At 39.6% G+C, this 14,048-nt stretch overlaps 1 protein-coding gene across 13 annotated transcripts in view; it reads left to right on the forward strand.

The window, feature by feature from the left end:
- Positions 1-14,048, forward strand: part of DLGAP2 (DLG associated protein 2) — a 432,244-nt gene that overhangs the window by 338,903 nt on the left and 79,293 nt on the right. For all 13 annotated transcript variants that reach the window (XM_088530583.1, XM_088530594.1, XM_088530593.1 and 10 more), the window contains one exon: positions 4,225-5,294. In XM_088530583.1, coding sequence (XP_088386709.1) covers positions 4,225-5,294 — 1,070 coding nt within the window. The remainder of the gene's footprint in view (positions 1-4,224; positions 5,295-14,048) is intronic.

The following is a 14,048-nucleotide window of genomic DNA, read 5'->3' on the forward strand; positions in this document are numbered from 1 at the left end:
AAGCACACAAAAAGATTTGTATAAAATATTTGAGGAGACATGCACCTGTTTTATATGATAGAGATATTTCCAGCATTTTTACATTGACTCCCGTTAGCAAAGAGCAGTGTTCCAGGAACTCAGAGATGCACAGCCCTGATTTTTCATTGCTTAAAGGTTTTTCAAGCCTTTTGTACATTAATATGAATGGATCTAATTCATCATTTCAAGCAGTGTTCATAGTCTTTGTACCTGTCTTTCTTCCCTTGATTGCTGACTTATACAAGAAAGAAGCTTGAATGCTCAAAAAATTATGACCAGTTCCTGAAAATAGGCAAACGAATGAAATAAGAGAGCAGCACTTTTCATATCGGAAAGTAAGGAGAAATAATCAGGGGAAAAATCAGAAAAGGGTATGACACAACAGGGAAAGAGACACACTAGATAGAAAGGGATGCAGAAATCCTTGTATCTGTCAAGGTTAAAGTTTGAGTTATATGTCTATGCAGTAGTCTCTGGAAAGAACAGCTTTAAGGAGTTTTCAGAAATTTGAAAGTACTAGATCCTGCCTGTCAAAGTGAAATACGACTCTGCCAGCATATCTCTGTGCCACTTCCTCCACAGTCTGCAGTATACTGACCTGGTAGCCATCAGAGTCAATGGAAACATTCCATTTTGCTCTGGTGGAACCTAAAAAGCCACTGATGTGCTCACATGTAACGTACTATTCCTCCGTTCCTGATTCCTTTGACTATTAGAGTTATGCTGATTTGTTCTTCTGACTCCCTTCATTTTTTTGTGTCTGACAGTGACACTTTCTTTAAGGGGCTACAGATTAGTGCTGTCATTTACTTTGATATTTTTAAAGAGTCATTATTCTAAGAGATTCCAATAGAATCTGCTCCTGTAAAAGAATGTTTTGTTTTATTCTGCATTTTATTATCTTCAAGGAATACACTAAAATTTCTGTCCAATCTAGCATCAGATCTTAACTAATCTAGAATCTTAAGTTCCTTTTTGTACAGGTTCAGAAATACTGTTAATGTTGGGGCCTGAGAAGTTTGTTGACCATCTTTTGGCCATTTTTTCAATATTTGACCACTTTTAGCCCCTTGCAAAGCATTGTGAATTTAATTTAGTTTTAAAGTAGCACATTTTGCTTTGTCTTTCTGGCAGGCTAAAAGCTAGCACATGGTCATTACTCTGTTCTGGTATTATACAGTAATTCATTCAGCCATGGCTTGATTGTTTCTTTGAGCCCTGAACAGGTATCCCAAATAGGATAGGAGGTGGATGAAGTATCAAACCTAGAGAACTTAGTAACTTTATATAATAATTTAAAAGTTTGAAGTTTTTGAGAGGATAGAGAAGAAGAAATAGCGGTGCCTAGGAGCTTAAGGCAGATTTTGTGTTCCAAGCAGGACCCATACCTAATTGCAGTGATAAATTTAGATGATGCACATATAAGTAATTTGGGACTTAGTATCAGTTACTCTCTGTGGCAGAGAAATCTGGAAATCACATCTGGAAATTGCCACTGTTTAAATTCAGTTTTAAATTATTTTGATTATGCTTGTTAAATGTCTATAGCAGTTTCTAACCACTACATTTCAAACAATAAATTCAGAAATGCCATTAGGCACATGAATACTCAAAGACTGTGAAAGGAACGTACAGAAAATTGTAATTGTTCTGGGCTAGAATGATAGAGAGGCATGAGAGATGGAAAGCTGTTGTGAAACTATCCACAGCAGTGTGATCAAATCATGCTCTCTCATGCTGCTAGGGATCTAACACGATGAAAATGTTTGAAGCCTTCTGGGCTGTTTGATACTATGCGAGGCCAAAATAAATGACCAGAGACTAGCAGTTCTGCTCCAGGGAGCTCATTTAAATGAACTTCTTGTTTGTGGCTAACTCTTTTCTTCCTTCTGGATCTCTGCCATGCCCTTTTTTGTTTTTTTTGGGAAATACCTTGATGGTTCATAATCCTAGTGCAGGAGTTATGTTCATTCATAGATGTGCAAGTTTGCGCTGAAAAGGTTCAGGAGGTGACTTTAATTGTGGGGTCAGATGGAGGAGCCTCCTTGGACCTCTGGAAAAAGTTGCCTGTATTCCAGAATGCCTTCCTCTAAAAGGAGAACAGAGCCTTCTATGCCTCACAGGATTGTTGTAAGAAATAATGCAATAATTTCTGTCAGATGCCTTGGAAACCCTTTATGGAAAGCACAGTCTAAGTTCAACACATGGGCTATTATTATTCCTCGGATAATGTTTGGTAATATGCTGGTTTAAATACCATTACTTAGAGTGCTATTTATGTGCCTGAACCACAATGCATTCTTATACTTTACTACTTCGTCTATATGTAGTTGTGCTTTTAATTGGATAATCAAAATAATTTTATTTCAAATAAACATTTATCTTTCCTTTCTGGAACAAGTTTTACATAGGGTATTATATGCTAAATAGCACAAAAGCCTGAGTAATGAACACTGATAAGTTGTCTTTTTTATGTGAAGATATCCAAGAATTAAATAAAAGAAACTGTTATATAGGCAAAGCAGAAGCAGAACACAGACATCAATTTTACACTATGATAAAGCCTAGAGGTGAAATTTGGATCCTTAAATTCATCTATGACTTTAGTGAGGCAGGTCTGCATCAAGGATGCCCCTACTGTTTATTAATTCAATGATACAGTTTCTTTCTTATAATATCATGTGGCTTTCAGATGTAATAAATTTTTCTAAGCACCTTACACACCACAGGTAATTTAGATTACAAGACTGCTGATGCTAAAGACTTTCCACAAATTTCATTCCGTATTCTTTAAAAATTTACTATTTTAATAAAGAAACCTAGATATTGTTTTGTTTCATGATCCTATATAAGTGTTGTGTTTTGATTAGTAGTGGAAATATGACTTAGGAGGGTTTTCACATATGCTTAGGAACTCTTCAAATTGCTCTTAACTACTGTGTTATTTCTAGAAGCCGATTTCCAGTATCATGTTATATTGTTATATATGAGTATATACTCTCTAGACTTTTTTTTTTTTTTCTGGCTGAGACAACCTGTTTTAATCTGTACTTTCAAATTACTTAGGATCCCAAGAGCAAGTCTGTAGAAAGACTTTGCTGAGTGTGTTGTAAGCACAAATACATATGCGTCTGTATGATCCTCTAAAGAATTGTATTTTATCCTATATCTGTGTCTGCTTTTGAAATGTTTGTGTAAATAAACAGAAATTTAAGAGGAAAAATGAAAGCCCAAATCAAACTTAAGTGTTTGTTATTTTTTTTTCATTTTTTGTTTGAAGCATTTGACAGCTGCAAGAAATTGCATAAGAGAAATAAAATCAAAGGTTTGACTGTCAAAATCTTGATTTATAAGCTACCTTTATTTCATAGTCACTACTTTTTAATAACCACAACTTGGCACACGCAATAAAAAGGAACTAATAACAGAGTATACAAAAACCTATAGGCTGTACATTGAGATACTAGTTTTATCAGGAATAACAGAGAGTGGTTAGATAAATATCTTTTGTTTGGAATAGAAGCATGAATGGAAAAAACTGCCTAATGGAAGTTTGGCAATGGCCACAATCCATCTGTAACAGAAGTTGAAGTAGCATGAAATGCTTTTTCATAAGCTGTTTAATATTACAAAAAATAGGCTTGATTTTCAGCATGTTTATTGTTTTATCTGTGTTGCATATTATTTATGTTTATAAACAATAAAATTGGGGTCTTGTAGCTGAAATTCCTTTAATTAAAAAAATATTCATTTTATAATAAGACAATGCCTTTTTCCGTGGAGAAAGGAGCCATGAAGTTTAAGATATCCAACCGAGAAACCACAGAAATAGAACTATAGCCATGTAACTGAAATGACTAACCACAAAGCTTGGCATGCTAATTTCAAATACCAATAATAAACAGAACACTTTAATGTAAGCATTAAATATATTTGAGCAAATTTGCATAATGAGTAACTTCATAAAATTGTAGAGCTGCTAGCAGACAATTTTGCAAACAAGGAGCCTCTTGCATTCACCTCATGAATTGCTCAAAGTGAGCAATTTGAACCAGTTTTAAACTGGCAAATCAAATCCCATAAATGATAAGCAACACTATTGAGTTTATAAGAAAAATACAGTTCAGTTTTGTGATATACTTGGATTTTGTAAGTCAGCCTTTTAATTAGACATAACATAGGTTTTGTGTGTTCTCCTGACAGACCAGCAGTACTCATGGTCGCCTTCTCAGCACTTCAATGAAGAAAGATACTCTCCTGCTTCGAGGAATATGAAAGGATTATCTGGTAGTCGCAACCAACCACAGTTATGTTCCGCTCATACCTGTGGCTTAGCATCCCCTGAAGATTGTGAACACTCCCACGACCATATCCACCATGGGCAGGAGCCGAGGCAATCCTATCTTCTCAGCCCCACGGAGAGCTGTCCGATGGACCACCATCGTTGTTCGCCACGCAGCTCCATCCATTCTGAGTGCATGATGATGCCCATGGTAATGGGCGATCACATGTCAAGTAGCACTTTCCCCAGAATGCACTACAGCTCACATTACGACACACGAGACGACTGCGCCATGTCTCACGGTAACCCCAAGATTAACCGCATTCCTGCAAATCTTTTGGACCAGTTTGAGAAACAGCTTCCTCTTCACCGGGATGGGTTTCACACTTTACAGTATCAGAGAACCTCAACCGCTGCAGAGCAACGCAGCGAGAGCCCAGGAAGAATACGCCATCTTGTTCATTCAGTCCAGAAACTTTTTACTAAGTCTCATTCTCTGGAAGGATCATCCAAGGGAAACGTTAATGGGACAAAGGGAGACAGTCGAGGGGATGATCATCATCACGGGCACCATTCCAAGCATAGCAAAAGGAGTAAAAGTAAGGAGCGAAAACCGGAGAGCAAGCATAAATCGGGAATGAGCAGCTGGTGGAGCTCTGACGACAATTTGGACAGTGATAGCACTTACCGAACCCCCAGCGTGGTAAATAGGCACCACGCGGATCATATATCCCATTGCTACCCGGAAGCACTCCAGGGCCATTTTGGGGATCTCTCATTGAAGACTTCCAAAAGTAACAATGATGTGAAATGTTCGGCTTGTGAAGGGCTAGCAATGACCCCTGACGGTAAATATATGAAAAGGAGTTCTTGGTCCACACTTACAGTAAGTCAGGCTAAAGAAGCTTATCGCAAATCATCACTTAACTTAGATAAGCCTCTGGTTCATCAGGAAATCAAACCTTCTTTGAGGCCGTGCCATTACCTACAGGTAAGAAGAAGATTTTCATAATATTTTAAGTGGAAAACGCTTAATAATTTACACTATGAAGTCATAGTAAAAAATAGAAGGGTCATCCACATATCTCCCTTAAAGAAAAACAGAACTGTTCACACAATGTACCTATTCCATGAAAATTTATCTGTTGTTTATGGGGCACATGTTAAAAATCAAATGAAACTGGTGTACAGTAGTTTAAGGTCAGTGAATGTTTTTCATCTTTGGTGTTTCCACTAAAAATCTTGATAAAATCCATACCTCAGATTACAAAGGAGTAGTTCTCCAATATGGAGTTAGAATAAATGTGTCAAATGCAGCTGTAAGTGAAAAATTTTAAAAACAGACAGTCTGGAATCCCATTTTTGTGTTTTTTTATTCCTTGTCTCCAGGTTCTTTTAAGTAACAGGAAACTACTATACTCAGTTGGTTTGACTTCATGATAATTACTCATAAACTTCATTTTAGTCAGTGCATCACCTAAAATCATATTGAACTGAGCCTCTTTGGCGGCTCTCTCAGCTCACTGAGCTTTTATTGTGAAAAGTTACCATGTAATTTTTCACAAGGAGATAAATATTTCAGGTCTAATGCTATTTAGGGTGTTCCGTGACCATGTTTTCTTTTTTCTTTCTTTGTTTTCTTTGTTAATCACTGCAACCAGTTCTAAAGATGATCCCATCCTCACCTATATTTAAATTCTTATAGTTGCTGCCACTTACCACACCACTATCATGCTGGTATACCCAATTATGATGCTGGACTTATGTGCTCTGGATCTTGAAGTGATATGAATTTAAAAAATAACTTCCAAAGTAATTTTTAGACATTTACATCATGTAAGCTATCTACTTGCAGCACAGCCCTGTGATAAGTTGCATCCACACATCAGGGTGCACAGCGAGCTGCCGTGTAAGCAGAGCAGAAAGGAATCTGGGAAGGTAGCTCCTCCAGTTGGCATTGCCACCAATTGCCACTAGGAAGAACATATTATAGAAGCATTCCCTTAGGAATCGCCATAAAGCACAACCTACAAAGTCCATTGTTCTCAGCACCTTCTCTTCATTTTATATTTTCTTTTTTTTTAAGTAATGAACTTAACCTTCTGTAAAGCTTCCTTCTCCCTCACATTAACACATGCAAATCTCCACTTCAGATTTACATATTTAGAGATCTTCAGTTCCTGTGGGCTCTGCCGAAGCCAACAGACACAGAGTAACAACCATTCTACTTCTGTGCAGAGCCCTCTTGCTCTCTGAGCGATAGGGGAGCAGTAGTAATGAGCTACAGGTGAAGAGCTGAATCTTTCCAAATGCAAGTATAGCCATCCAGGATCAATCTTCCCTACTGTAATATGGGAAAATTCATCATTTCTGAGAAGGAAAAACAAAGAAGTTGCAACACTTCTCTCATTACCATACAAACTGATTCCAATTTTAGGCTGACAGCTACAGCATTTTATCATATTAAGTACCATTCATATATATGTAAAGCAACCTGCACTCTTCTGGAGGTATTTGCTCCAGCTCAGTGATCCAGAGCTGGAAGCACTTCCAGGGCAGAGCTCCAACCAAACTTGTGTTCTGGAATCTGGGCTACTGCTCTTGCAGTAAGGCGAAATTAAGTTATTGTTAGCTTTTCCCTTACCATGACACACTTGTGTACAGAGGCCACTGGGTCCTTTGCATCTCTGTTCAGTTTTGCGCTTTCCTCCCTGTCACACTTTCTTGTTTCTTCTTCTCCCATCTTTATGTCTCTTTTTGCTTTGCAGAAACAATCAGTTTTTACTTTTCCTGGCCCTCTCTTTACTCCCCAGTTATATGAGTGTGCCCAAGTGGATGTGAAACACTGAGTTCACAAACGGACCTGGCTGTCAGTCAGTAAGCTCCAGGCTAAGAGCCCAGCAGGAGTCCAAGGCCTAGGAACAGGAAAGCACATTTCTTTCAGAAATCTTTGTTTTAGTCATTTGGTGAATTTGGGATGTCTGAATGGAAGTTTCTTCCAGTGACTAATGTTCCAGCATAAAACCTAGGAGGTTATATAAACCTCATAAAACCTAGGAGGTGCAAATATATATATAAACCACATATATAAACCGCATAAAACCTAGGAGGTGCAAATATAAGCTTCTATACCAGAGACTTCCTCTGCGATCTTCCTTTTTAAGCCTTTTTGCAAATGGCATAGTCGCAGTTCCCTAATTCACAGAGATGCTACAATGTGAATATGTTAAGTTTTAAGTACTCTGCTTTTACTGTACTTTTACTACAGTAAAGAATGTATAGCAGTGTCTGAAGTACCTGCAATGCTGTGTTATGAACATTCTTATTACAAAGGTTTTAAATTAAATGTAGGTTCTGTAGAGTGTGAACGTACTATTCAGAGCATGGGTATCCTTCAGATGGAGAGGATCACTTATTCGTCAGCCCAGGATCAGCAAACAAAGGAGGGATCCCATTCTGCCAATGTCAGAACTAAACACATAGTTTCGAAACATCTACTTTGACTGATGCTGTGCTGTGACCCTGTAATCACTGAAACCAGAGATGTGAGACCTGTTATTATCTCTGCCATGAACTTCCTCTCTGACCCAGCAAATGTAATTTGTTAATCACTGCACACTTCAATTACTCTATCAGCAAAACTGAGGAAGGATATTTTTTTACAGCAATAAAAGAGGCATCAGTAAATAATGATTGGATGAAAATAATCTCTAAAACCAGAAAGCGAAAAAGATAGAGAAAGGATCCCTAGCCAGGAGGAATAGATATTCCAGAATGGGTGGAAATTGAAGTGTTCAAGGGATTATGAAGTTGATTATGCAGCAGCATATTTCCCTAAGGTGCACAAATGAACAGATTAGCATAAAACCCCCAGGCGCTTTGTAGAATCGCTGTTTTTATAACATTAAAACACATTATATTAAAAGGCATTTCTCCTGAGTGGTATTTCCATATCAGCTGTTTTCTTAAATCCTTTTTAAAGCAAAACTTTGAAATTACAGTCCTTCAAAGATTTTATATATGTGCATATACCCCATCACAATAAAAAGCACTGTTTTTAATGCTTTATACATTAGTATCATAAATTAATATTTATTATTCCTATTATGCTACCTATATATTTAAAGACTCATTGGACCTAAATCTGTGTTCTATCCACTGGTCTTCCTCTTGTTATTTTTCTCTTAACATCTGCAAAAGTTACTACTGTTCCTGTTTTCCACTGGAGAACTGTGGTGTACAGTGTCTGAAACTGCAGGTGCATCTCAGTGCCTTGGGCCTGTGCTTGAAACCAAGTTTTCTGTATCTGTCTTGCTTATAGAGTTCCATTTTGGCTTGCACAGTGATTCCTGAGCTACTTTTTGCTTAGAACTGAAACTTTGAAGAATACACAAAGAAAAGAGCTAGTTAAAAAAAAAGAGTTTTTCCAAAATTTATGGAGGACTCAAGAGACCTTGTTCTAGCATTGATGGTGATCTGGCCTAAAGGGGACAATTTTGGAGAAGAACTGAATTCATAAATAAATAAAACTTTATAATACATTATTTGCTTTTCTGATCCAAAGCGATCAGTTTTCACTCTCAGATTAGATTTGCATCACTCCTGCTACAGTGGTGGTGATGGGAACATGCGGAGGGGAAGAGTGGGACGGGCCCTTTGGGATCCGGCTAGTCATGAAATTAGCTTAGCTATAATGTGAACCTATACGACTCTGCTATCACTACACTTTGCAACATTTGCAACAATCTGTGGTTCTTTAAATTCTATTTTTGAAGGCAAACAAATTGATCTCCAAATGCACCTCTGGACACCAAACACTTCTGTCACCTAGCTCAGCAGGCAGATGTAGGTCACACATGCAGAATAAGCATACATTTGTATAGCTTTCACTACAGTGCCATGGTTTCCATGTCATTTTACTTTTACATGTAAGATATGTTAAGAAAAAGGCTAATAAGTTGTGAGGTCTGCTTTATCACCTTCATCAGTTATTTTGGGTAATCACGTTTAACGCATATACAATGCAATGACTGTTCGACTAATTTTACTGATTATATGAGTCCTTTTGAGGAGCAAAGTTTTTCAAGAGGAAAAATGCATATGAACTCGGTAGCTGTACTATACTTATGACTATGAAAGCATCACTTACAGCTTCCAGTACTGAAATATCTGTGAATGCAATGAGAGAAGAATGATTCAGACAATAAACCAGAAGGCAGGTGAGAACAGAGCACTCACCATCACTGAAGTTCTGGAGCACAGTGCTATGTGTCACTGATTAATATTCCTCCCTCAACCATTCAACAGCCTGCGAAGCAGCAAGCAATCGAGATAAACATACCACAAGGTACAGTGAATGAATCAGCACTAAAAAAGAAAAGAGCATGTTGTTCTAAAAATGGCTTCAGCTCCCTCCTGTCTTCCTAGTGCATTTAAGTACTAGCGTCATCCATTACAGCACTGGCAGTGCTAAGCATGTAGGTAATAATGTCAGCTGTGTACTCTGCTGAATGAAAGGGAAGTACAAGAGCTGGTTTCTTAAAAAAGAAAAATAGAAAAGCAGTAGCATCAACAAGAGTCTATGCTGGTTTAAGTTATGCCAACATGGAGAAGAGCTTTGAGGACAAGCTAATGGAGTAATTAATTGTTGCTTGCGCGTTTTGAAGAACTCCCTGGGGCCGTGACAGCACCAAGGCTGTTGGGCTAGGGACACGTACTGCTGCTTTGCAAGGGTGGTTTTCACCACCAGGCACCTTCTCCAGCACTTTATCTTTGTGAAACTGGGTTATACCTGTTGGTTGACAAAATAAACGTGTGAACTACAGAAACTACGTCCAGTGCTCTATCAGCCGACATACACTCCTGAGTTAGGTGTTGGCAGCAGAGTTGCACTGCTGTCAACTGTGGTTCTTAGGTCCCCACTACATACAGAAACTCTGTGGCTTTGGAGCTACTGTGTGTTGTAAGGAGGCAGGGACCACCTCTAATTTCCTTCCTGTAAGAGCATTTTTGTCTTACACTCTCCAATTCTGTGAGGAATGGTCTGGAGGGCCTTGACCCAACTCATGTGAGCAGTGCTAAGGTGACAACTCAGAATTTCCTTAATATCTAAATGAGTAAAGACAACGGTATTTCCTGAGGATAGTTGGCAGCCCTCCTCCCCCCGCAGGTTGCCCAGCACGAGCCCGGGCAGCCAGACTGGCGCCGAGCGAGCCCTGTGCCCAGCAGCACCCACGCAACATGGCGCCTGCCCGGGGGACGCCCCGCCTGGAGGCAGCGAGGCCCAGCGGTGCTCGGGCCCATAGCCGGTGCACGCAGAGCAATGTGTCCCGAGGGCTCCGGGAGTCTGGTGCGCTTTCCACAACTTAATATGTGCTTCACCATATAAAAAATCACTTCGGTTCTCTATGATCAAGGCCAGATCCCTTAAATTATTCAGAAGGTCGTGTGCTCAGGGGTGTTTTCTATCAGGTGAGACAGTCTCAGAGGCTGCAAAGAAAAGCAGATGAGCCTTCTGCTACACAGAGCAGCAATCTAGAATTTTCTCTATTGGCTGCCTCAAACCTTAATACATTTTTTTTTCACTTTTTCTGCAATTTGCTTCATCTTCTGGGGTTTGCGTGTAGGACGCATAGAACAGGTCTCCCAGTAGGATCCACAGAATTGGCTGACTTCAAGTGTTTTAACATGGTGTAAGTGTCTGGAGATGAATAAATACAGGAGCAAAATTCATCTGTGGTATAATTACAGTAGCTTTGATAGGGAGAGGCTTGGGCACAGCTGACAAACTGACCTTTAAATGATCTGAGAAGCAAAGTTCTTTTCTTTTTCCATTATTACTTTATTAAATCACTGAATGTATTTGTATTACAAAATTCATATTATCCTAAACTTTTGCAAGCTCTTCACTCTATATGAGCTAATGAGCTCCAGCAGATTCCAGTTTCAGTTTTTAAGTTGCAGTTCTTAATTTGGACATAAAACTAGGCTATACACAGCAAATGCAATTAGGCAAATTAGATTTTTCTAGAGTGAATGTTCTTCATGAAGAGATTCGCTCTGTTGCTCCTTAAGGCCCCTCTTGTTTCACATCAAGGCTTGTGCAGTCGAGTCTAATGCATGGGTTTCCAGGATAGCAGAAAATAAAGCCTATCTCTTTTCCCAGAGCTCCTTAACAGTAGCAGATGTGCTTTATGGTTGTGTCTGAGGGCCTTGACATGTTTTCTCTGTTTGAACCAGTAGCTAACAGATAACCAAGAAGTGAACTTCTGCTTGCCTCACTTGTCTCCCATTATTAGGGAATATGCAGCAGAACTCCCACAAATTAAACTTTATGGCAGACACTTGTATCCTGCATGTACTTTTTTCTGGATGCATATCAACACCGATTGTGTATCGCACAGTCCAGAAAAAGGGAAGTGACAGAAGAAATGCAGATTTGCAGCCCTGCACCTCTTCAGGGAGTGTTAGTTTCCAGTGAGTTTTCACTCAGTCCTGCATAATAATCTGACAAAACAGGAGCAACAAAATCAAAAAGCTTTCCCTTTTTGTTCCTAGAACCAATGTTTTTCAAAGCACATGGAAAACAGATAATACATAACCAGCCATAAATTCTGCAGAAACATAATTTTGTCTGTTGAAATAGCTTTTATTCCTAGCCCCTCCCAAATATTCATGAACATGTTGTGCAGCTTACAGTATTAATTGTCATAAATTCAGCTTAGACCTTTTGCCGTTTCTGTAAATTTTCTTTAGTGTGCTGTGCAGATACTAGGCTCTATCCACTCTGCAAATGTTTTCCAGGCTATTCAGGCTGCCTTTCCCAAAAATATCTGCCAAGGAAACTTGTAGCCAGCCTCAGTTGCTGATATGGTGGTCCCCAGGGCCTTGTCTGCTGCCCTGTCATTCAGGCAGCCCAGCTGGCAGGTATCTTCCTGGCTCCCCTTTGCCTATAGTGACAAGCTGGACTGCTGTCTAGCTCTTTGGCCCTTTGATGCTTGGCCTTAACAAAACTCACACTGTAATTCAATTCATTCCACTTATAGAGAAAGATGTGGAGTAAAGGCAGCTACAGGCAGGCCCACTGGCACTGGGAAAAAGAACATAATTTCTGGTTGTTTGACTATGGCAGATTAACTGGCACTAATGCTGCATTTTGTGGCAAGTGTGAGAAGCTCCAAGTTTTGGTTTTTAATAGCTATGCAGATCTCCATCATCAAAAAACTTACTACCTTAATCTACATCTATATTAGAAAGCCTCGTAATGTCAGTAAAGGTGCCTTGGCAAAGGATCAATATCCTCTATATTGTTATGTTGCTTGACTTGTTTATGGGATTGTTTTAATCCAAGCCAACTAGCACTTCCCTAAGCAATTCCAGCGTATGGTTCAGGATTTACCACAGCCCAGGGACCATTCCAGCAGTCACTGTTCTGGGAGCAGAGAGCTCAGCAGCTCTCTGGATGCAGGGTGTTGCAGGCGAGGTGGTCCCCAGGCAAGGCAAAGGGTTCTTGTTTGCTAACGTGTACGTAGCCTTAGAGTAATTATCATACCGTTTTTATCTTTGCAATACCCTCACGAGCTAGAGAAGCACAGTCAGCCTTATTCCACACACGGGAATTACGGCACAAGGAGGCCGAGTGTGCCATTTCGGTGGAGTGGGGCTGCCCTCTCTGGCCTTGTGCTGCCCTTCCCTCTCTTTTGCTGGCATGGACGATTGCACAGAGGCAAGGTGAGCTGGGGCAGGAACACACATGGAAAAATTAACCGCACTGTGTGTTGGGCCCCGAGCATTGGAACGGTGGGCCTGTGCATGTCCTTGTGCACAACAGTGCACGCGCTGCTTCGTCCACATTCCTCCAGAGGATATAAACGTGGCTCCAGTGTCCTCACAGCTCTTCAGCTCACACTCACAACTCACACTACTTGGCCATCCTTGTATTATTATTTGCAGAGAATCAGAGAATTTGCAGAGAATTTCTGGAGAATCAGTTAGGAGATGCAGTGATGATTCATGTTTTTGAGTTCGCCACTGCTCATGTAGGGACTAGAAAGTATTACTTCAATAAAAAGAACATTGTTATGGAGAAAATACAAAAGTGGTTACTAAGCAGTCCTGAGCATATTGGATGTAAGTCTTCTTTGCATCAGGAGTCAGTGAGTGCAACTTTGCTTGGGGCTGTGCATGAAAAACATCTAATAAAATCAGCTAGTAAAGAATGCTGCTACTGGTTTGCCTCGCCAGACATCTTCCGGATGGAATATGTTTGTACTTTATGTGTCTTCATGGATGTACGATCCATTTGTTTCCAACCTGGTGTAAAGCATAAAGTATTTGGGATCTATCCCTTTCTTCCTCTTCTTCTTATACTAGAGCTGTTCAGATCAAAGCCTAGAGAGAATCACTGGCAATACAAAGGTGTCTCTTCCTTTCTCGGTTTAATTCCTGGCTTGGTGGGTGGTGTCGGCTGACTTTCAGGGAATGTTGCAAGAATCTCTGTACTTTTGAGCTGTCAAGGAATTCAGAGAGAGGGGGTGGTATATGAAAATTAAAGCCAATTAAATGATATGCCATAATTAGTGCTGAGGAGGAGTCCCTGACGTATTTTGTAGAGATTTTTGAATGGCTTTCATTGTATAATTCATATTCTTTGAACAGTGAATCAGCACATTAAAAAAAAATCATTAAAAATGCATTAAAATGTACATTGAGAATGGGGTTGAGAAGGGCACAAGATTAGCTACAG

Source organism: Tinamus guttatus, unplaced genomic scaffold, assembly GCF_059628265.1.
Source record: "Tinamus guttatus ecotype Peru unplaced genomic scaffold, ASM5962826v1 Tinamus_guttatus_pri_ptg000383l, whole genome shotgun sequence".
NCBI classification, from domain to species: domain Eukaryota; kingdom Metazoa; phylum Chordata; class Aves; order Tinamiformes; family Tinamidae; genus Tinamus; species Tinamus guttatus.